We start from the raw sequence: 23,762 nt of genomic DNA, 5'->3' as shown, positions 1-23,762 counted from the left end.
GAGCCATATAAAAAGGCACAGAAAAAGCTATATACAGTACTTGTTTGTAGAGCAACACTTATAAGTGGTAATCAGGCATTTGAAAAGTACACAAATCCAGCAATACGTAAGCTTTTTGTGTCCTCTGAATACCAGGTATGTTATGGATCTCACCTGAGGGCAGTCCTTGATGTAATGGCCCTTGTTGAAGCACAGATGGCACAAGTAGTTGGGTGGAGGTCTTTTGTTGGGTTTTCTTGGCTCTGAAGAGAGGGAAAGATCTGAGAAATGGTCCGTCAGGGAGTTGAGTCCATCCACGATGTTGTTCAGAGAGCCATAGGGCGACACATTCTTGTACACATTGTTGTTTAAGGCCTACAAAAAAAAAAACATCAGAAATGGATCCATTTCAACATAACATTCTAATTCTTTGGAAATATTAAGTCAAAAATATTCAAATGAATCACCCATTTCCTTTGTGTGTTCTCTGTCCTATTTTCTGTTGTGAGAAAAAGATATGAGGCCAAAAACTCTCCAAGATCATTTCTCTCATTAAATTCAGAACATCTGGCAGAAGGCCCAGCTCTGCTTATGAACTGGAAAAGTACTGAGGACAGGACTTTACAAAGGATGACTCATTGTAAACAAGATGGGAGGCATGTTCCCTCGCCAGCCAGTGAAACATCAGTAATGTCACCATGCACTGTTGGTGGTAAACTAGCCTTGGTTTGCAGTCTGCTCGGAGCCACAGAACACAGTGTTGCATGCAACAGGGCCCGTAGAGGATGCCCTGTGAATATTAATAACAGTGAAAGCATGGCTCACAGTTCATTATTTCCCCTTCTCACTAATGTCTTGCTCAGTTCATTTATAATCCAGAAAGAACAGACAGGAACTGGCCTCTGGGTCAAATCGTGCTGATTTTAGGGCAGACATTATTTCACACAGTCAGTTCATTAACATAGAGGAAAGTTTGCCGGGAAAAAAAGTCATGTGCCTTCATTTTAAAAAGTTTAACTGCACTAACAACAAGCTTTTAGGACACGACTCTCAAGTAAAAGCATTGCTGAGTGCGTAGGCATGATAAATTCCACATTTCAACTATTCATCATCACTCACAGCCATGCGTCTTTTTGGGACCTGGGTTTACGTCTGGGAAATGATGTTACTCTTAATGTTTAATGTTGCACGACACAGAAACTTTAGCCTTGGCAGCTTGGCCAGGACTGAAAGCCAAATCTTTATCTGGAGGTTGTAAGATTGTCTTGCTAAACAGCTCCAGCTTTAAGACCCACGTTCATTTATTACATGTAGTCGCTGTAAATCAAGCTATACGGCTCTGTAGTTTCTCAGAGTTTTCCATCTGCCGTGTGTTTCATTTCTGTGTTTTTCTGTTTCCTGATGGAAATGTGAATGTGTTTTTGTCTAAGCTAAACTTGAGGGCTAATGCAGATTGTGAAATCTTTTTTTTTTTAAAAATAAAACAGAAAACTGCTCCGTTCATGTTTGTGATTTATCTCTTGGCCACAAAGACACCAATTTCAAACCCATTTCTTGATAATGCGATAAGACTGTTTGTTTACTTGTCTGTCTGAGGGTTGTGACAATTCAACTAATGACATTACCAGCCAAGTGCAGCACATCTGTGACAACACCCAGGGATGAGGTGTTACACTGAGGGGATCAATTGAACACTGATTTGTTTGAGGCAGGATAGTGATGTCAGCTGGAGGTAACTGCTTCAAAGTAGAACGGTCCACTAGGAAGCACTACAGGCTTAGAGCTACCCAGAGAGGTTAGAAATGTTCAAAACTGTCATTAAAATATTTGCCTTGAACTAGACAACATTTAAAGCTGGCAGCAGATGACACTGTGAAAAACATTGAACTCTACTCTACTCGCTGCAATTGGAATTCAGCCTCAACAACAATGTCACGAATACATCACTATTTCGTTTGAATTCAACTGTTGTGTGATCCCTCTCTGCAAAAGCAACCACATTTTGCATTACTCATCTCATCAGCAAATCTCTGCAGTGGTTTATTTTACTTGGCTTAGTCTGTGTAGTAAGTTGCAAAATGCCCCCACCCCTGTAAACCATTTCCAGACTTTATGTGTGTTCCCACAGTTTGAAACACTTTATACACATGTGGACTGAATGGCATTACACAGTTGCGTGTAATGTATAATGTGCAAAACCAATTTCCAGGGTACTTTTCATGTTAAATGACTTGAAAAGCTCTCTATGGTGACCATCATTATTATTAAACACCGGCTCTATTGGCAACTACACCATCTATCCACGACTGGAGTGGCCAATATGTAACTTCATGCAAACTAATGTACACTGTAATTGACCAGACTAACTATAAACTTTTTACACTATCATTTTGCTTTCAGTATGTGATTATTTTTCAGTGTGCTGTATATGGAGTATATATACAGTACACACACACACACATATATATATATATATACATATGTATGCTTATGGGTTAAGTTGAGGGGTGTGGTGCTAGACTCCTGCTTTTGCTCAATGTGGTTTGGGGTATCAGATTTGCAGCCTGTACACATTATCAGCATGTTTGTCCCTAAAATTACTCGGAGCTACAAAAATAGACAATATGTAAACAAGAACTGATTTTGTTTGCACAACCTGGTCTATTTGAAGAAGTCAGAGACAGCAGAGCTCAGCAAGGGGCTGCAGTGGCCTGCTTTCTCCAGAAAGAAGCGTGCAGGGGGGAGGGGGCTATTTCCATTTGAGACATGTCTGATAGATACATATCTGTGCCCATAAAAACTCACCTTTATCTTTTAACCATAGATAATCCATATGCAGAGGAGACTCATTCACTCTCATTTAATGAGATCACGGAGGGCGGTCTGATCTGACTACTATTATAAGCTGTGTGGTGATATTTAGCTGTAAAACAATATCTTAAGATCTAAACTTTCAAATTCTTTAGAATAAGATAAAACTTGAATTTCTAAATCTTCCTTTTACACCCACTGCAGACAGAGCTGAAGCACTCCAGTGTGTTTATAGTAACTTTTAGTAATAGTATTTTAATGAGTATATCTATGTAATCCCATTCAGAGATATAAAAACATGGATATTCTTCTTGTTTTATATTATGATAATACAAACATGCCAATCTAGTAATAGTTATCCTAATTTTAACTAAACCTATCTAAAGGCCAACGTTGTTTAGAGGAGTGTTTTACAACAATATTCAAACCGATAATGTGAAAATGTTATAAGCTATAAGAGTATTGTCAGTTATTGTTCAAATTAGAAATATCATGGCGGTTAGCCTATGTATGTCCTACCAGAATAGCCCATCTTGTGTCCTGAAACATTTGCTGCCCAGACAGGCAATAAAAAGATTAACCAACTCGGTTTGACTCTGTTGTAAATCCAGCCACAGTGTCACAGTGTGAAATATCCCAGATTTGTGTGCATCATCACATGTTTCACCTCATTTCGCTGCAGCTGAAAGAAGTTGTTGAGATAGTTGGAGTTCAGGGAAGAGCTCAAGTCCGCCGCTGCGGGAGTCTTGCTGAAGCTGAGATCCGGGTGGGAAGAGTTGGGTTCTGGTCTGAATGCGTCAAAAGCGCTGGTCTGATGGGGGTCTTGCAAGGAGAGATAGACCCAGTTTAGAAGTTGCGCAGGCTGGTACACGGAGGCACTCGTGTCTATGGCAGACAACAAGCTCATCTTTCAATTCAAATGGCTAAACTGAATTTTCCACCGCTGATTCTTGGACTGGTCTCAACTCCTAAGTCGTCTTGCTTTCCGTTCTCGTGCCCCGGCAGATGGCCTTTTTTTTGTTCCCGTAAAGCACCCTGTCCTCCTCACACCGGGAGCCTCGTCCCAGCTGAATGTTACTCAAAAGTCATTGCGCTAACATATCAGTATAAAAAAGTTTTCCCCTGCTCCCCATGATCCGCTATCTGCCTTTATTGCAGCGGGGCAGAGAGGGGCTCTTTTGAATATGTAATGACCACAGCCCTGCGTCACTGACAGCGAACAGCCAATCAGCGTCTGGCCTGTCTAAATATTCGTTCATATCTAACAGAGGTCTCTGCTATACCCATAAACTGACTATGCCTCAAGATTTATACATATTCTCCCAGGCCATTTGTTACATTAAACCAATTTAATTCATTTTCTCTGAGCTTTGTGACGATATTTTCCGCTTTTTTAGTTTCGGTGCTTTGTTTAAAAAGGAAACAGAGGTGAGGAGATTATCTTTTTCTTTTGTTTCGGTTGCCTAGGAATTTACGTTCAGGGACCAGCCTTTCTGATCATTTCTATTTTTCTCTCGTGTGTAAATACATCTGCAAGTACACATGCAGGGGAATGCTGCATAACTGATGAATTTGGGTTGGCAAGAACTACTAAATCCAACAGTTAGGCAATCAATAAACTTAAATGAACAATAAACCCAGACCTCTCTCAAAACCAGCCACATTTTTACCGAGCACGTCCCTGCATGCAGGTAACCAGAGGGTGACAGACAAGAGGCTAAGCTGAATGGTATGCACAAAATCACTAAAATGGCTCCCTCTTATGGTAAATCTTCCTCTCACACAAGCAGACATCTTACTTGGTTGATCGCCACCTCACAGCAAGAAGGGTTTGAGGCGAACAGCAGCTTTCTCTGGAATTCCTCCTTGTGCCCATGTGACTTTTACCAGAAGATCTACATTTAGGTTAAATGATTATTTTGAATTTACTCATTATTGTCAGACTGTGTAGCTCTGTGATGCACCGATGACTTGCTTGATATCAGCTTGGATAGGCTCCCAGTGAACTGTGAACTTGAATATCATGAAGGGGGTACAGACACTGGATGGATAGACATATGGAAGGGCAGAGAGCTGTCCAGCACACCAGTCGACATCTTAAGTAGGTGCTCATTCAATTGGTTAGAGCTGGACCATGACATACGATTCACATAATCTGACTCCAGGATAAAAAGCTTTGGTCAAATGATCAAGGTGATCTCTTGGAATTACTTTGCATTGACTGCATCTAACCTAAACCATAGCCTACCAACAGCAAGCCCCTGAAAGAGAGCACTTGCAGATATGTGGTAACTGTTAGATATACAGTAATTACACCTTTGCACGTGTTGTGACACGTTTGCATTTGTCACTTCATCTTCTTGTGTTATAGTCCTGTGATAGTTATAGTTTTCGTCACTATTTTTACTTTTTTTTTATGAGCAGCACCACATGGGCCCAAGGGAGACAACATTTCAGCACACTATACTATTATATGGCTGCACTGACACATAAATTCATCTTTCAGTAAAATGGTTTTGTCGTTCAAAGTGAACCCACTCTCTGTCACATAGTGTCTGTCACTCTGAAAGACTAAATTATCATTTTTCAGATAAATCAGGGATGTTTACCTTGATGAAAAATGACCATGTAATTTTAATAGTGCATTCCTAATGTACAAACAAAAAAGGGTACTATCTAGAAATATATGAGAAGTATGCTAAAAACTATTTTACATAATAGCACGTCTCACTCACTTTGAAATAATTGTATTATAGTACACTTTATTGAAATACTTGAAAAGAAAATATATTTTAAGCTAAAGTTATCTGCAATTATTAAAGTTAGTTTTTGTACATTTTCAAGAATGTATTCTCATAATTCTTCTTGTAACAGTGCATTGAAGGCAAATTTAAACAAATACATGATAAATATTCTAATTTCCTACAAGTTTTGTATATATTTGATTACATTTGGGTGTCATCTTATGTTCCAACCCATATAGTAATACCAAAATGTATTGGGAAGATACTGTCAGGCGCTTGTTCCCCCTTAATACAAATGTGCAAAAAGTGTGATTGAGCATACTTTTAAACAGTACATTAATGTACATTAATGTTACCTTAATGTTAGTCACCTTAATGTCACCTTAATGTTAGTGATACTTTTTCAATAAAATTATAGTACATCTACTTTGTTTCACTGTTCAAGAATGTAACTTAGTATATATACAGGCATAGGCTGAGGTGTACCTAGTAGACTTTGAGTTGTTCTACTTTGGCACACAAAAGTACACAAAATTCAGTCACAACCAGAATAAAATCAACACAGAACCATTTGTAAGTAACTAAACTAACCACACTTTGAGTATAATAAGGATTAATCTGAACACAAGTACACTCAAATATGTTCAGACTTGGCACGTTTCTTTTTTCATCAGGGTAGCAGACCCCCATGGAATTCTCTTGTGTATAGGCCGGACAGTGTGAAAAGATTAAGCTATTGGTTAAAGGTAAAATGCTTAAATAAGCGCTAGTCCGCATTTGTTAAAAGTGACACGCCTGTCACCTGATGAGTTATCAGCTGGAGTCGATTGTCACATTTTCCATCGTGCCCATTATAACTCATTGAGAGCAATTGTCAACCAGTGAGCAGTATTTGTTTACGGCTGATGTCAGATCCCGTCTATGCGTCAACACACAGATAGGCGGGTCCCTTGTATGGAAAATGTGCGCCCCACCCACACCAGATAAATACAGTCAAATCCTCGACTTTCTAAAGACGTGTTCAAGGAAGAGCCCGTAAGAAAATTGACAGTAAGTGCTTAAATGAAATGAAGAAATACTATTCAGACACGCTACAGTCATGATTGTCAGATGAGCACATACATTATATGAGCTAACTTCGATATGTGCTAACTGTTTAGGTGTCGTTTTGTGGTTTAATGTAACTCCGCTCCTCTCGACGCTGTTAGCTATCATTTCCTTTAGCTGTAACCACGGGAAGCTACTGCAGTTCAGGGTCTAGGTCGTGGCTTCCCTGTGGCATTCTCCTTTTGCTCGGTGTTTTAAAGCTAGCTAGTTTAAATACAATATAAGGCGAGGCTGAGTTGGCAAGTCCTGTGCAACCATGTCATGTCATGTCAGTCGGTTGGTAGTTAGCTAGTTCTCATTAAGAGACTCGGACTGTAAAGGCCCGAGGCATAAGAGTTGTGTTTAGGGTTTGATGGGACATGGGATATTTGCCTATAACACGAGCGAATTGCCCGTTTCCATGTAATCTTTTTAACATATTGTCCATTAGCTTAAAAACCGACTAGATAGTTGTGTTTTGCATATATCTGATCTACTAGTCGCTACAACTTTTAAAAGTGACCGACTTTGTGTAGACACAGTGCGTGGTTATGGTCTGCTAATAATAACGACCACTACTGTTTTGTAACAACCTAATAGGTCGTTAACTACACCCCTTCCCCCCTTTACTCAGACATGTTTGCTAAAAAAACAACTTTTAATGAACGAGTTCTTTAACACATGTCACTTTTAAACGATGACATGGTCGATGAACATAAAACTTGAGAACAACGTGTTTTCCCGGAGTTTCATTTGGCGAGTATGAAAGTTGAGGCCACAATCGATTGGAGTCGTTCAAAAATGCTCATAAGTTATGATTGTCAGTTATGACAGTTGTGCGGTAGTTGGCGACACGGTGAACTTGTGAGAAAAGAGGGACTTCCTAATAAAACCGACAACCTGAGCAGAGGTGTGCGTGGTTTTCCTGGTTTTAGTTTCTCACAGCTCGACGTGCGAAAGCTGTTAAATCGATGTTGGCACTTGAAGAGCGTTCAGGTGGGATCTGCACGAACTTGAACGATTTCCTCCCCAAAACAGGAAATTAGCAATTGTGGCATGAAGGATTTCACCACATGGCTTTGACTACAGAACATCACCAGTAGGAAGAAATGCAACTTTGTGAAAGGTTAGAGTTGTTTGAGTCGTGCTGGCAATAAATCGAGCTTGCAAACCTGTGAAGGTCCTTTTGAAAAACCTGATTTAAAGGCCCCAGCGCAGACAATTCCAGCATCTCTTTCTTTCTCGTTGGACTCATTCAAATTCAGTGCTGTCGTTTTTTTTTAGTTTTTTTTTTAATGCAAAATGGAAAGCCAGGAAGACCTTCCACTGGACTCAATTTTTTACCACGGAACATTTTGGCCAATTGGAGCACAGGCTTTCCATACTAAGCTTAACCAAAATAAAAGTTTCCCTTACCACCCACCGCTCGACTAAAACATGTCTGTGATCTGACGGCTCTGGAATGAGTAGCTGCCCCTTCTTTTGGTTGTGGGGACAAACTTGTAAGAGCAATGGCTGCGGTGAATATGTTCAAAACTCGACTAATTTAAGGCGAACGGATTAAAGTAGTCATCGTTTGAATGGATACGTTTGTGTGTAGTTGTGTTATGGAATATGGAGACTTATGTAATGTGCACAGTGGCGTTAACATTGAAAGAAGCCTGGGTGTGTATTACCAAAAGTAGATGGCAGGTATGCATTATTCAAAACAGAAGTATCCCTGGTCTGATCATTTTTACATTAGTCACGTCAGGGTCAGAGAAAGAGCAGGTTTATGGCTGGGTGGGTATTAATATCTCGCTGCTATGTCACTTTTTTATGACTTAAAGGTACCATAACAAAGCAGTATTTTTTTTTATTATTATTACTCACAGATAGAGCACCTTTTTTTTTTATCAGTACAGCTACTCCAAAGGATTATTGCATTTTTTTGTGTATTATGTTATTTTCCAGCTACCATTTGATTGACTCTTTTTTTTTTCTCTCTCTCTCTATGTTCAAAGCCATGAGCTACCCAGGATACCCCCCTCAGGGTGGAGCATACCCTCCACAGCCTGGCATGTACCCTCCACAACCCGGTGCTTACCCACCTCAGCCTGGAGTTTACCCTCCCCAAGCAGGAGGCTACCCACCGCAGCCAAGCGGCTATCCTCCGCAGCCTGGTGCCTATCCTCCACAGGCTGGTGGTTATCCCCCTCAAGGTGGAGGATACCCACCACAAGCTGGAGGCTACCCGGCGGCACCACCTCCAGGTAAGCTATAGTAGAGGACAGTTGAGAAGAATGGTTTTTGGGAACGGCAAATTGGAATTTACCGCTACGGGCTAGTTGAGTAAATCTAGCATAAACGCAAAGGATTAAAAAATTAATAGAAAACCAAGTTGAAAGATTTGTATTTTAACATTTTGACAAAACCAGGGAGGAGTTTTATCTCTAGTATTGATTGCTTTTATTGAACTCTTGGTGAGAAAGTGATTAAGTGCATTTCCAAAAACTTTGCATGGGCGGATGAAGCTGAAGGGACAAGAATGCAAAGGCTTAGTGCATTTCTGAGCGAGGTGGTGTCAATGACAGTGTGTTTTTTAGGCAACGGAGATCATGAGGCTCGCGTTAAGACTGGAATTTTTTTTTCCCTTCAAAACAAACATGTCTGCTGTTGCTAAGGGGAAAATAGTACTCCCATTCTCTGACCTGCACTCCTTCACTTAGTTAACTAACAGAACAGCAAGGAGTTCCAGTAAGAAGGGTCCTTCATGTCTCAGGCAAATATTCTCAGTTTCTTCAGGCATTTAGTTTCCGCATTTACGATATGTCTTCAACTTTCCTGTCGTGTGCAGGCAGCTGGGGAGGTGGCCCTTCAGGTGGATATCCCACCATTGGTCTTGACAACTTATCCAACCCTGGATACAATGCTGGCATGGTAAGTCAAGCCTTCAAATATCTCCTGGACCGAAAATGAATGCTTAATATATTTGTGATGTGCTATCATGGAAATATCGCGTTAAATATTCCAGTTATACTGAATATAACACAGCCTTTAATGGAATATCACGCCCATTCACTTTATGGTAAGATTTTTCCCAAGTATGCATGCTAAGTCTTCATCATTGCTATTTGCTTTGTCCACTTCTCTCTCAAGTTCTCTTGCATGAAACCAGCCATGTACTTAATTCTTATGCGTATTTTTTTAATCCCATCAATCTGATGCAACTTTTATCCCTTTTTACATGTCTGATTCATTGCCTTCTCTGTTATATTCTCATTTATGCTATTAAATCTATCAAATATCACGTAATCGGCATGGCCACACTTTATTTGGATACGTTTACATCCTGAAACACCGTGAACATCAACCTCATCTTCTACTCTGACTTTTTGAGATAAAAGATCTTAAAAAAAAATCTTAAATCCTGATGTGGATCATGTGAAACCCACATTTACATCTAATCCAAACAAGGTGTGACCAGCTATCTGTGCTTTGCAATGACTAATCACCAAGGATCTGTGTACATATTATGGGATGCCAATCTTTTCAAATCGCAGGGCAGCCAGATTTCTGCAGGCATGGGGGGTTTTACTCCAAACCCAACCATGTTCGCCCATGCACCTGGGGGGTACCCATCAGCCCCCCAAGCTGATGGGTACGGTGCCCCCTGCCCTAACCAACAAACATATGGCCTGTACCCACAGCCAGGAGGGACCATGCCCCAACATCAAGGACCAGCGATGGGCTACCCTGGTCAGCCTGGCCAGCCAATGGGTGGATACCCCCGTGCACCATCACCCAACCCACCCATGCCTGGTTATGGAGGAGCACCAGCACCTATGCCAGGGTACCCCAATGTCCCATCATCAAATCCATCCATGCCGGCCTATGGAGGAGGAGCAATGCCAGCAGCTCCACCTGTCAATGTAAGACATGCCGAGCATACTCTGCTGTGTCTCTTGTTTCAGTTTCTTTAACAGAAACGTTTTTTTACATTTGAACACATTGTCGACTTAAGGATGAACTCTTCTTTGTAATAACAACATTACACTGTCGACGTGTCTCATTTGTTTTCTCAGAGAGGATTCAGGGGAACAATCAGGGACTTTCCTGGGGCTGATCCACTCAAAGATGTGGAGGTCCTGAGGAAGGCCATGAAGGGCTTTGGTGAGTGTTTAGTGAGACTTTAATCTGGCTGTAAAGACCCATTCGGGTTCTGTTAAACACTCCTGTTGTGAAGAACTCTTAATGGGGTTTGATTGAAAGAAATGTTCGTTTACCAGGTTAAAGATGATTTAAGTTACACAATCACTTTACTTTTCACAAAAAATACTGAATCTTTAAATGCACACAATTCACTTACTAACCAAACGTCTGTGGATGAAAATGTTACGCTGGATGTTGGTCAGAAGCTGTGTTAGAACTGTACGTATTGTTTTGGCCAAACTCCTTTGTATTTTATTTGACTAGTTGGTTGTAAGAGCAGTTTAAAAATGTAAGTATTTGTCTAATGTCTTTGTAAAAATTGGAAAATGTAGTGAAAGTATAATTCTATATTAAGATGTTGTTGTTGTTTTTTTTAACTTTGAATGTCACTTATACGTTTAAATGAAATGTTGACTTAAGCCCAAATGTATGATCTGATCTGTGTTTGAGTTGACTTTGTGGAATTCTCTGTGCAGGAACCGATGAGCAAGCCATAATTGACCTACTGGGAAGTCGCTCCATTAAGCAGCGTGTCCCTCTGCTCAAAGCCTACAAAACCTCTTATGGAAAGGTAACAACCCTGCTAATGGCCAGGTTTTTGTAATGTTAATGCCACTGACGGGTGACATTTTCCACTGCAAGAGTATTTCCTTTCAAATGATGGTTCTCACACACAAACATCCAAACAGACATGGCTGAGTGTGCTTACTAGCGACAAGCGGACAACAGGTGCTCGTGCTGGCAGTGAAATGGGGAAGGGGATAAGATGTCCTCAGAGCTCATTATAGCTGTGCCAGAGCTTCTCGCAGTTTTTCTGGTGGTTGTGAATTATTCCAAGCACATTTTCCGCTTTCAGGATCTGATTAAGGACCTGCATTCAGAACTGTCTGGGGACTTCAGGAAGCTGGTCATGGCTATGTTGAAGGCTCCAGCTGAGTTTGATGCTTCTGAACTCAACAGTGCCATAAAGGTAAACGCTCTAATCACATTAGTTTAGCTTTAACCAGTGCCCTGATTTTTAAAAGATTAATTTGAACTGCCACGTGGAAAGAAGTTCTCAGATTATTGCTCTCATCTCCCTCTCAGGGAGCTGGAACCGATGAAGCCTGTCTGATAGAGATCCTGTCCTCTCGCTCCAATGCTGAAATCAAGGAAATAAACCGAATTTACAAGCAAGGTAAGCTGCACCAGCTCAGCTTCCCTCCACTTCGCTCTACTCCTTTACTCCACTCTGTCACAACACTGCTTTTGAAGGCCCGCAGTGTATCAGCGGATAAGCTCATAAACAGCAGTTTGAATCTGTCAGGCTGTAATAGAATCGGACATTTTATTTATTTTACCCATTATGAATTCAATTCAAGCTTGTACAAAGGCAAATGCATAAAGGCATTCTGCAGTTTTACGACTTTAAACAGTCTCATGTGAGATGTATTTAATTAATTGTTTTATGTTGCTTACTGTTGGCTTTTTTTTGCTTACGCAGCAGTCTGTGGTCTTCTCCTTTCCTTCAGTAGAATGTGTGGAGTAAAGAGTAGAAAAGCAGCTTGATCCGTCTTGATTTCAGTAACGCGTTTCGCTGCCTTGTCATCTGAATGCAGTGCGATGCCAGTTCCCCGTTAAGCTGTAGAACAAAAACAAAAAAGTATTCAGATTATTAACAACATCAAAACTATCGATCATCAGCAATCCCTTTAGCTTGAACGCGTGATTTTTTTAAATTTTTTTTTTTAACATCTGAAATCTGTGTTTTAGAGTACAAGAAATCTCTGGAGGATGCCATTAGTGGCGACACCTCAGGCCACTTCCGCAGGCTTCTCATCTCCCTTGCTCAGGTACAGCTGTGGTACAAATGACTTCCCACCTACCCGACCTGATTTCTCTTTACAGCTACTATGTTGCCACAGCTAATTAAGCCTCTCGGCTATTTTAATAAGAAACATGCTCCTCTGTATTTTGTAGGGTAATAGGGATGAACGAGAGACTGTTGACATCTCTCTGGCTAAACAAGACGCTCAGGTGAGGTTTAATCTTCTCTAATTAATAATTAATGTTCCCATGAAACTGCCAGCAGAGTGTTATTTACCTCTCACTACTTAAATGTTTCCGATTGAATTAGAAGCTAGGGTCAGGCTGCTTCACTCGCCGAAACTGAAAGGAACAAAGCATTGAAGATGAAGATCTGAATTATTTGTGGGGGTTTTTTCACCCTCGTTTTCTGTTTTATAGGCCCTTTACGCTGCTGGAGAAAACAAACTGGGAACAGATGAGTCAAAATTCAACGCTATTTTGTGCGCCAGGAGCAAACCCCATCTCAGAGCAGGTATACGTTTAACGTTTAAAACGTTTAAATTACATCAACCAAGTTGCATATGAAACATTACGCGGTTAACGCTACAGTTTATTATCTTTTTGCCTGCATTACTGATGCCATGTGTGTGTGTGTGTGTGTGTGTGTTTAGTGTTTCTTGAGTACCAGAAGATGTGTGGCAGGGACATTGAGAAGAGTATCAACAGGGAGATGTCTGGAGACCTTGAGAGTGGCATGTTGGCAGTGGGTAAGAATGCATTCATATCTACTGATGTTTACCTTCGTGGGACAGGTGCACATGTTGGGAGAATTCTGTAGTAATTCTAGAGGCATGCCTACATGTATGATGCAGCATTTAACCACCAGCTCGCTTAACGCACTCTTGAAGCTACATGTGCCGTACAGCTGAGGTGGGCATCCCCCTAAATGTTTAATCTCTTTGTATTTCTTGTTTCTTTGCAAACATTCCTCAGGGTTATGGTACAGTAATGCTATTTTTAGTTGTTTTTTTTCTTCTCATGCATCTGTATTGCACACTCACTCTCTATGTTGTCATTGTGTGGCAGCGTTTGCTGCTGTGTTTGCACCTGTTGTTGTGTTGCATTTCAATTCAACGATCTGATCGATCTGTTGTTTTGTGATTTCACATTTTCATTTTTCAAAATATGGTTTACTTATTTAAAGCTGTCTTTATCAATATTTGACCACTGGGGGGGGGGTTAGAAATTTCTTGACAAGCCTTTACATAAAGTTAAACAATTAGCTTATAAGTTCCCTGCACAACTAGCTCAGAGCAGCGGTCTCATCATTTGGAGATCATACAGCTTGGCCCTTGAATAATATGGGGCCCAAGATCTATTCTCCTTGTAGTTGTGTTTTGTTTCCATCTATTCTTGAGAATAGTGTTCATTTCATTAATCTTCTTTTCATCATGTTGCTTCCAGTGGCTTTTATCAGAACCCACCCATTATAAGTTATGTGACTGTTTGAATTAGAGTAAACTCAGCCAGATAACAGATAAGAGTGCTGGACTCAAACCACTTGACATTATGAATTTAGTGCCTTTACAAATATTGATGCAGCTTTACGTTTGCTCCTCCCTATTCCCTTGTTTTCCTGTTGTCTGCTCAACAGATGCTTTGCCGTGTGACCCTCATCTCGTCCTTTTAAAACCACGCTGTGTTTTTCATAATGTACAGCAGTGGGATTCAGTGATCATGTTTGCAAATATTATGTTGAATGTCGTACTTTTCTTCCATTTCAGTGAAGTGCATTAAGAACACACCTGCCTACTTTGCTGAGAGACTTTACAAGGCCATGAAGGTGTGACAGGAACTCTTTATGATAAGTGTAGAAAAAGTTTTTTCATTGAATGCATGCAAATATTCTAATATGTGCGCATGCTTGCATGCCTGCTTGCAGGGAGTTGGGACTAAAGACAGAACCTTGGTCCGCATTATGATCTCCCGTTCAGAGGTTGACCTGCTGGATATTCGTCAGGAGTACGTTAAAAACTACGGCAAGTCGCTGTACACACACATCTCTGTAAGTATGCTTTATGCGTTTTGGTAAGGTCGAAACGTTCTGCTTTTATGAGACGGATTTTTCAGTAATTTCCTGGAACTTTTGTTTGACTGATAGGGAGACACATCAGGGGACTACAAGAAGCTCCTACTGAAGCTCTGCGGTGGCAGCGACTGAAAGGAAAACCAAACGATGTCTACGAGATTGTTGGAGTTTATATGAATACCATTTATCAGCCTTGTCCGTTTACTTTATGTACACTCAGCCAAACAGCATGCCATACCAATGCTTCCAATGCAATGTTTACCAAACCCTCCTACATTATGCCACATATTGCTTTTCTATGAGACAAAGTTTTTTTTATATTTTATCACTTGTGATAGGTCTACCAGGTGTTCGGGTGAACGTGGCCATAAAATTGTTTTGTGAGAGCTTAAAGCTGAATTTCAAGAGCTATATATTTTTAAAGGGTTTTTTCGTTGTTGTTGTTGTTCAAATAATCATCAGATATCACATGATATGCATTATATTTATCAGCTAGTTTTCTATGTTCAGCAATGCTGGATAATGAATGAGACATAGACTACTTAGCAGCGCAGTACCAAAGTAAAAAAATGATCTACTCTAAAGTATATCTGCACTTAAGTTTTGTTGTTCATTATACTTGTGTTTGTAGCAGATACTTCAGCTTTTTTATGATATAGCTGCTGTTTCATGTAAAAAATCTGCATTACATTTTTATACATTTTGGTCTTGTGTACTCAGAAAGAATACAGATGATAAATGTACACTGAATTATTTGTGGTTAATCCAATTTCCTTTCACTGGTTCACAAGAAAGTAAGTCCCTGAAATAGCCGTACTGGACTGGGCAGGATGTGTAATGGAGGTTCAAAGTCTGATTACAGCGTCAGAGTTTCATCGAACTGTCTGACGATTCAATTATTGTGATAAATGCTCCGTAACCATGGCCTCTGCTTATAGTGCAGCTGACAAGATCATGTCATGTAGTAGGCTCTTTTTGCCAGTAGAGGGCAGTGACGTCTGTTTTCAGTCCCCACAGCCACACCAAAAGTTCAAACAGAGCTTATCTGTATCATAATCGTAATAATATTAAATCAATATTTATCGCCATGGTGTAAATTTGTACAGGCCACAAAGTCCTTGTACTTACGGAGTGAATATAATGAAAGTTTCACGATCAATGCCATACACTACAGGGTAACTCTTAAATACCTTGCGGTTTCCTCAATCGATATAGACAAATAACTTGTCATTCCCGGTGAGGTGTAAGAGCAACATGTGTGGCTGCTCAAGCAGCTCTATGCCCTATTAAGTCCTGTTGGCTTCCCTTAAAATGCTGTTGAAAACACTTGACTGTTAAGATGCGGTGCTGCGCTTGGGTGGCTACAGCAGTGTGTGTTAGTTAACTGCACCGCAGTCAATAACCGCGAGGAGGGGGGGAGGGGGGCTGTAGAATTGATGGCAGCCATAAAGCTGCCTCAGTCACACTAAACAAGTCTGCAAAGCCATGTTGAAAGAGTCAGTTCTGATCAGGTCATGTTAAATCTGAGTAGAAATGGCAGAGAAGGTTTGTGGTCTTGAAACAGATGTTCAAATGACACTTATCTGAAATTCTAATGAAGATTAAATGGGATTACATGAGTTTTGATAAGATCTTGTAGATCTCATTTGATTCGTTTTGTGCGATCATTTTCCTGCCAACATTATAGATTTGATACTATAATCAGAAACCTCTCATCTGTTTGCAAGTATCCCGCTTGAGGCTGAATCAAAGACCGGGAATTGCCTGCAAATTGACAGATTTGCAGCAACAATACCGCAAACATGCCGGCAATACAGAAAACACGACAAGAACTCCAAAAGAAGATGTGAGGAATACAACAAACCAGAAAATACAACAATTTGGAGGATAATGAACTGAATTAGCAAACGGCGGCAAAAACATTTAACAAAACATTTTACATTTAGTGTTTATGGTTGTATTCTGTTCATCCACAATCCCAAAACATGCATATTAATAGAATTGGTGATTCTAAATTGACCATAGGAGTGACTGTGCAAAGTTATTTCTCTCTGTGTTGTCCCTGTGATGAACTTTCTTCCTGTCTGGGGTGTACCCTGCCGCCTGCCTGTTAGCCGCTGGAATAGACACCAGCCCCCAAATGACCCTGAATAGCATCAGCGGGTATGTAAAATAGATGAAATGTTGGTGTTATTACGCCGCAGGACAGACACCAGCCCCCAAATAACCATGAGTAGCATCAGTGGGTATAGAAGATAGATGAAATGTTGGTGTTATTGTTTCATATTGTGGAATTTCTTTGTGTCCTTGATTACTTTCTCATTTGCACTTCAGGGCCAGCTTTTTTTTTAAATTTATATATTTATAGTCTGAGACATTGTGTGAGAGTTATTGGATGGCTGTTAAAAGCTCTCGGTGGTCAATGAATAAGATACAAACAAAAAACGTCTTCTCCTCCAGTATGCTGCTGTTTCTTTGATCAGTCAACACTTTGGGAGAAATATAACTCTCATACATTCTGGCAGGATGGGGATAAAATTGAAACATTTTCTTTTAGAGTCGTGCAGACTCAGTAAGTAAAATAGCACCAAAAGTGAGAGTACATTATGGAAATTGTTTTGTGAGTCTCCATTTGGAGAGGCAATAAAAAATACATCAAATTTTCTGTTTTAGACTGCTGGGCGAGGATAAAAGATGAATATGCTTGCTGACAGTCTCTTCAATAAAAGATAAGGGCATTATTTTCCCTGTTCGAGGCGGTCTGATAAACAAACCCCATGAACAATGTTTCAGTGAATCATCAGACGGCCAGAAACACCACTTCACTTGTCTAAATAAACTCATTCATACCCCCAAGATAAAAAGCATCGGGCTGTCTTTTCTATTCATACGCGTGTCCTCAGAAGTAGGTTACAGACACAATCGTCCAATCTGTGTCAGCAGTAGGGACCTGCCTCCCTTTGATATGAATGAATTGCAATTAATTTTTCATCTAAAGGGAGAGCACATGGGTGCACTAGCAAAGGAGCCAGCATGGCAGAGAGACGGAAGGGAGGGGAGAGAGAGTTGTAGATGTCACAATGAGATTCAGTGCATGCATGAATAAGGTCACGGTTTGAGAGGTATGCCTGCAGACGCCTGCCTCTGTGCCAACAATCTCTATTCAGCTGTAGACTGGAAGCAGAGTGCATGCATCATCATCATATTGTATTTCGCAAATCCTCCTCAAATACACATTTCATTTGTCATCTTCATACATTGCTTGTTCGTTTACAAATGGCGCACCGCCCTCTTCTATTTTGTCCCTCTTCGAGATAGAGTACTCTCTGAAATTGGTTGCAGTGCAGCTCTCACGGTGGATAAGACTTTATGTAGTACTGTTACATCAAGAGATTATGATAAATTACATAGTTTCATCAACTGTATATTATGAACATGGGACTTAAAGTGGAGAATCGGAGCTTTAATTTCAAATTGCTCCCACCCAGGTTGAATGAGGGTTCAGGAATTGCAGCCCTTTAACATGCTGAGCCCTCTTTTTCAGGGAATCGGACGTGATTGAACACTTGACATAAAAACTGTTTCATGGAGAATAGTGAGCTATTTCTTTGTTATGTCTTGACTGATGAAGCCGGTTCAGGTATTGGAAATGCTGAATTTACATATAGAAGCATGTGGTGAAGGAGACCATTTGTAGGCAACAAAACAAGTCGATTGGAGATATTTCAGGTATCAGGATAGGCAAAATCAACACTATTGAATACATTCTGAGAGAAAAAAAAACTCATATAATTGAACAGTTTATATAATTGGCCTATATAAATACATGGGCTATATGAGATGCTCTATACCATTCGCCTGATACAACTGTCCAAATAGCATTTAGCTTTTGTAGTTTGTGACAGTGGATCCAATGTTATTTACTGCAACAGTTTAATCTGATAAAGTGTTGCATTTGATAAGCTCTTTTAAATATTGTATAGATATAAAAACAACAGTATTAATAAAGAATGGGGCAACCAATCAAACAGCCTACAAGTGCTGTTGTAGCGTGAAAAAAATGTATTTAACATTTAGCTAATATAAATGTTTTTTTACTCGAAGACTTAGCGTCATTATTTAAACACATGTCCCTTTACGTCAGAATTTTAATACTAGCGCGAAATTTTCACGGCTATCCTCCCCATTCTCATTTTTTTTTTCCACCTGGGATTTTCGACGTACTACGGCGTGATGTTTACGCCCATTGAGGAAACGGGCGTGTTCTTCGGTAAGACGCCACCCTATTTGACCTTATATGGTCATTGAACGGAACGTTGATTGACAGCGAGCAGCAGCTGCTGAGTTGCTCAGACATGGCGGAGGATACAGTGTAACTGAGGTTCAGCGGCGGAGTTACGTGAGTTTTCTCAGCAGTTGAGTCGGCGAAGGACGCACGAAGTGATACCGAAGAAGAGAAAATGTGTTCATCTAAAGCGTACTCTGAAGGGAAGCAAAAAACGACGTGAATCGCTCCACATTAGTAAGATGGAAAAATGTATCGCTGTTTAGTGCAGTCAACAGCCTTGGGCAACAAATATGGCTCCTTGTGCCTTTTTCAATATGCTATAAAAATTGATCTCCCGTGCAACCTAATGCCGTGGTGGCTCCGGCGAACTTCTGCAAGCCGCGATAAGTTCAGTTCAATAATCGCTTGGTACTTTTGATCGGGAAGGATCTTCCATCCACTTGGCCGTCTGGGTTAGCTGGGAAGCTACGGAACTACAGCGGATAGCAATGGAGCCAAAGCACAAAGAGTTGCTAGACCAGTGCCACCAGAACTTATTGGAGTCCATAACAGACGCGGACCGAGTGATCGAGCTGCTGATCGTTTCTGGTACCTTGAGTCAACTCGACAGGTTTGAACTGGACCAGAACTGTTCGTCCAGCGCCGAGAAAGTCGACCACCTTTTGAAGATGCTGATGAACAAGGAGAGCGACCATTTCCTCGACCTGTGTGTGGCCCTGGAGAAGGCATACCCTGACCTGTATGCTGCCCTTTTCGGCAACAGCGGCGGAGGACCTGTGGACCACTCCACCGGTAAGAGCTTAGACAGCAACTGCTTGGAATAAGGCTTTTGGTTGGATCCAAAAACGAGTGGTCCAGCCACTGCATAGCCTTTGCAGTCTGTGCAATCTGGGTGGTCTGCTGCAAGAAGACGTGTGTACGTGTGTCTGTATGTGTGTGTATAGCTACATAACAGTAAGGCTGGGAGCTTGTTTCAGTAATCTCCAAAAACTAGAACGCCATTAAGGTTGCATGTAAAGGTTGCAAAGGCTTGCAGCAGAGTTGCTACAACGTGGTGAGACCTTAATGAGTGCTATGCTTAGTTAATTTGAATGCACTTCCATTGAAATGACATATTCGCTGTGATCTGCAGATTTCATTAGGATTTCATGCACATTTTGTGCTCAAGTCAGCCAAGATTTTGTTATTTATTCACGGCCACTGTGGTTCCTTGGAGTCACTTCGATACACGGAAAACACATCCGTCTGCACTATGTAGTCTGTCATTAATACACTGTTTAAATGCAGAGCAATTCACTTTAATCCTCCACCAAACCTCATTTGTCACTAGCGGCACGATATGGTTGGTACATTAGGTAGCCCGAGTTGTTTCCATGACAACGGTTGCACTACTGACATGTTGGTCCATATCAACCTGTGCATGGGTGTGTGCGTGCAGTCTATCCAAGCGTGCATACAAGTCTGAGGCATGGTGTAGATCAATCCAAAGCATGCTGTTATCCTATCAGTGGCTGAATGGGCAGATGTTTCTTCAGAGCTCCGTTAATGCCATGCTTTTAATCTGTCTAGTCACCGTAGTCACTTGATTTGCAGTCTGTCCTCGCATAACTGCCGCCACTTCAGCGGTTTTGGTTGCTGTTGCAGAGAGACGAAGGGCAACCAAGTGTAAAAGCCTTGTCTCGTTTTGCCCGTTTTGCTTAGTCTGAATGACTGAAGCCATTGAGTGGCTTACACATAACCAGCATCATGCCCCCGGGGGCCTGAACGCAGGGTGAGCCTTGAGATCCAAAAATCGGGGAGAGATTCAGACTAATGCTCCTCTTTGACGTACAGCATTTCTACGTGTACAACAACTTTGCTGGCTTTGTTGCAGGTCACGACACGGCAGAAGCTTTGCTTTTAACTGCCACGTCTGATGTTTACTGCTCCCAACTATGCCTCAGTTGTACTATGAGCAAGCAGACCTTTGCAGGTAATGCTGAGTTGGTTTCTTGCTGCTTTGCTGACAGGATCACTAATGCTTACTTAAGCTTTATTATTTCCTTGTATCGAGCGTTGCTGCTGCAGAATAACACTTATCCTGAACTGCTTTACCTGCCAGTACCTGCAGAATTGTCCCTTGTGTCGGTGCCTTGACTTTGGCCTGACTTGGCAATGTGGATTTGGGCCTTTCCTCATGCACACTTTTTCATGCTGTAGTGCTGGGCCTCAGGTTTGACCTGACCTGTGTCTGGACAGCACAAGAAGTGAGTCTTGCTTGTCGGGCTGTGGTTATTCAACAGAGGATTAGGCCCTGCTCTTCTGTCTCTCATGTGCACATTCTCTGTGAGACGCACTTTATCATGCCTCCGCGGTCCTCTGTATCAGCTGCCATGTTTTTTTTTTTTTTGGGCTCCCACTGTTCTGAGGAAAGTCTTGTGGTTTTCTTTAATGTGCTTTTCATTATCTTTTTTTAATCAAATAATTGAGGTGACGCAGTTTCCGTGTTTTAACCACACTTCTAGGCGACTGAAAGCTGCTCACGGTGTACCTTCAGGCACAGGAGCTGGTAGAAGGAGCTCACAGCGATGAAATCCTTGGAGTCTCGCAGATCTGTGAACAGCACAGGGTGTGTGAGGAGTGTGATGAGTCTTGCTGATAGCAACCTGCTCTCAGCTTGTCCTCTTTCATGCTGCCTGCCTGCTCTTGTTCTCTGATGTGCTTCCTATGCCAGCTGAGCCTCCAAAGATGAGCACAAAATGAAATCGTCCACACTCTACAGACACATTCTCGCCCCAAAGGCAGAAGTACACAGATGCACACATTAATACTCAATTGTTTCAAGCGTAGGCTTTGTAAATGATTCGTTTCTGCTTGCAAACTGCACCGTGCGTTAGTACGAATAAACTATTCACTTTTTTGCCTGTTTTGTTTCTGGCTCTTTATGCCCTGGATCTGCGGCTCACCCTTTGTAAGCGAATGACTAACTCAGATTAAACAGCATATTAGAGAATCCTTTCAACATCGTAAGTCACTGAAGTTTTGGCTCAGCTGTACTTTCCAGTGAACTGCCTTTCTGTCTTCTCAAACGGAATTCATTGGATTTTTAATATACATCCGAGCAAAGGCAATCGAGCTGATTTCATGCCCTGGCTTGCGTGCTCATGTCCTTGCTCTATGTGGGCAATATTTCACCTAAAGAATAGAATAGTAGAGATGTACCTGCAACACCCCTCCCCCTCACTCTTTTTAGATTCAGGGGTCCGTGACAGTGATTTAAACACACTCTGAGAGGAGGGAAACACAATTCTCCCTGACAGTCTGCATCGTCCACTACCGTCTTCTTCTCCTTTCTGTTTGCCTTTGTTTTCTCTTTGTATTGGTCGCTTGTTCTTGTGCTTTATTGTCCTTTTTTTTCCCTCCAACTTGCCATCTATTCCCTTTGACTACCCTTCTCTTTACTTTAACTCATTATATTTATTTCCCCCACTGAGTGGTTTCATTTCTCCACACACTTAAATAAAGGGACACGCCAGGGAGACAGAGGAGGGTGATAGAAAGAGGGAGCAAGAGAGAGGGAGACAACAGGCCTTTTGTTGAGAAGTTGAGCAGGCCCAAAGTGCCCAGTCAGCAGCTTGCTCTGTGTACAGCAGCCTAGGACACTGGCCAGTGTTTTTTTGTTGTTGGAGGGGGTGCTCTCCTCTCTGTCCCACTCCATAAACCACAGTGGATGTACAGAGTGAGTTATGACGCTTTGCTCTCTGTCACAGGCCAGGCTCTGAAATATTTCCCATGAGCTCGACCTGGCTTCACTTTCTTCGTCAGAGTCTGTCATTCGGTGACGCACGCCACCACTTACCAAGTCACTCCGCTTTCGTCCACTCTTTGAATCTCGCCATGGCTTCCCTCCCTCCAGAATAAGCCATCGCTTCATCTGCCCTTAATGATGTTTACATGTGCAGTAACAAGAGGCTGACCTCACTGTTTCCACTGGGTCGTTGGAACCGTTATTCCTGCTGAATTGTTGTCAAACAGAGTGTTGTTGGTGTGAACTGTGTGTTTTTATTTATCCTTCTCATTTTTAGTATTAAAATGCGAAGGTAGGCTGGCCTTCGCGGAATGTGAGAATCCCAGCCGGGAGGCTGTTCTGTGAAACAGGCCTTCATTACCATTTTACACATGTTCCCCCACTTCCTAATTACCCTACAAGGTAGAGGAAATGCCATCATCCAAATGTTTACCGGCACTATGAAGTCATAGGAACGAACAGCTTCTGTGATCATCCGCGCCGCCACCTTGTTTTGTCGTCGTATGATTTGTTTCCAGAAGTTTATTCCATCTCTGTCTCTCTGGCTGTTAAAGTAAAGCTGTTTCTCCTTCACCTGTCTTGCCAAGGTTCGATCGGAGAGCAGATTTTATTTGATCTTTTTCCTATTAAACCTACAATTGCGACAGGTTTCTGTTACCGTCAGTGTCATGAGTTTGAGCCGAAGCTCACTGCAGGGGCTGCGTGGATCTGCAGAGAAACCACAATTAGGATTTGAGTGTTTTCCACAGCATCAGGTTTTCCTTTCAGAGTTACAGGGCTGTGCGGATGTCAGGAATATTTGAGAAAACATCGATGCAGACAGAACCTCCATCGGCAGTATAGATTTTACACGTGGATCCCAAAATTCTACTGCTGGAAAAGAAATTGGAAGCAGATCAGATTGAATTGCAGGCACTGTGGCTAAATTAAGTAAATGTTTATATAGCAACAGTATGGATATGCACTTAGACCAGAGGTTAGCTGTAGTCTGTCTGATGT

General features: G+C 41.5%; 3 protein-coding genes across 8 annotated transcripts in view; 2 read left to right on the top strand and 1 right to left on the bottom strand.

Moving 5' to 3' along the window:
• The window catches only part of zcchc24 (zinc finger, CCHC domain containing 24), a 36,704-nt gene extending 32,750 nt beyond the window's left edge, over nucleotides 1-3,954 (bottom strand). The window contains exons 1-2 of the mRNA XM_072390896.1: nucleotides 3,458-3,954; nucleotides 154-354 (exon numbers count right to left, since the gene is read on the bottom strand). Of these exons, the coding sequence (XP_072246997.1) occupies nucleotides 154-354; nucleotides 3,458-3,697 (441 nt within the window). The 5' untranslated portion in view covers nucleotides 3,698-3,954. The remainder of the gene's footprint in view (nucleotides 1-153; nucleotides 355-3,457) is intronic.
• Nucleotides 3,955-6,480: 2,526 nt separating this feature from the next.
• Nucleotides 6,481-15,772, top strand: anxa11a (annexin A11a). 4 transcript variants are annotated; one of them, XM_072390918.1, is made up of 15 exons: nucleotides 6,481-6,569; nucleotides 8,624-8,872; nucleotides 9,457-9,539; nucleotides 10,163-10,531; nucleotides 10,685-10,772; nucleotides 11,288-11,382; nucleotides 11,668-11,781; nucleotides 11,898-11,988; nucleotides 12,564-12,643; nucleotides 12,771-12,827; nucleotides 13,038-13,131; nucleotides 13,271-13,366; nucleotides 14,384-14,442; nucleotides 14,542-14,664; nucleotides 14,761-15,772. In XM_072390918.1, exons 2-15 carry the CDS (start codon nucleotides 8,626-8,628, stop codon nucleotides 14,818-14,820), a joined length of 1,656 nt encoding a protein of 551 aa, XP_072247019.1. In that variant the 5' UTR covers nucleotides 6,481-6,569; nucleotides 8,624-8,625; the 3' UTR covers nucleotides 14,821-15,772. The 4 variants fall into 4 exon arrangements, with proteins under 4 accessions (XP_072247019.1, XP_072247020.1, XP_072247018.1 ...); XM_072390919.1 differs by having other exon boundaries at nucleotides 6,488-6,584; nucleotides 10,310-10,531; XM_072390917.1 differs by having other exon boundaries at nucleotides 6,488-6,584.
• Nucleotides 15,773-19,016: 3,244 nt separating this feature from the next.
• The window catches only part of dlg5a (discs, large homolog 5a (Drosophila)), a 35,223-nt gene continuing 30,477 nt past the window's right edge, over nucleotides 19,017-23,762 (top strand). For all 3 annotated transcript variants that reach the window (XM_072390893.1, XM_072390894.1, XM_072390892.1), the window contains exon 1: nucleotides 19,017-19,768. In XM_072390893.1, the coding sequence (XP_072246994.1) occupies nucleotides 19,465-19,768 (304 nt within the window). In that variant the 5' untranslated portion in view covers nucleotides 19,017-19,464. The remainder of the gene's footprint in view (nucleotides 19,769-23,762) is intronic.

This window comes from Leuresthes tenuis, unplaced genomic scaffold (genome assembly GCF_036924035.1).
Source record: "Leuresthes tenuis unplaced genomic scaffold, fLeuTen1.0.hap1 SCAF_8, whole genome shotgun sequence".
Taxonomy (NCBI): domain Eukaryota; kingdom Metazoa; phylum Chordata; class Actinopteri; order Atheriniformes; family Atherinopsidae; genus Leuresthes; species Leuresthes tenuis.
This window is presented reverse-complemented; position numbering and strand designations above follow the sequence as displayed.

What these genes read in the sequence shown, in the direction of transcription:
- anxa11a (XM_072390916.1), top strand. Translation starts at nt 8,614, where the DNA reads ATGTTCAAAGCCATGAGCTACCCAGGATACCCCCCTCAGGGTGGAGCA. An exon ending in CTGGATACAATGCTGGCATG is followed by an intron (nt 9,540 to 10,162) that starts GTAAGTCAAGCC and finishes TTCAAATCGCAG; the next exon opens with GGCAGCCAGATTTCTGCAGG. An exon ending in GAGTGGCATGTTGGCAGTGG is followed by an intron (nt 13,367 to 14,383) that starts GTAAGAATGCAT and finishes CTTCCATTTCAG; the next exon opens with TGAAGTGCATTAAGAACACA.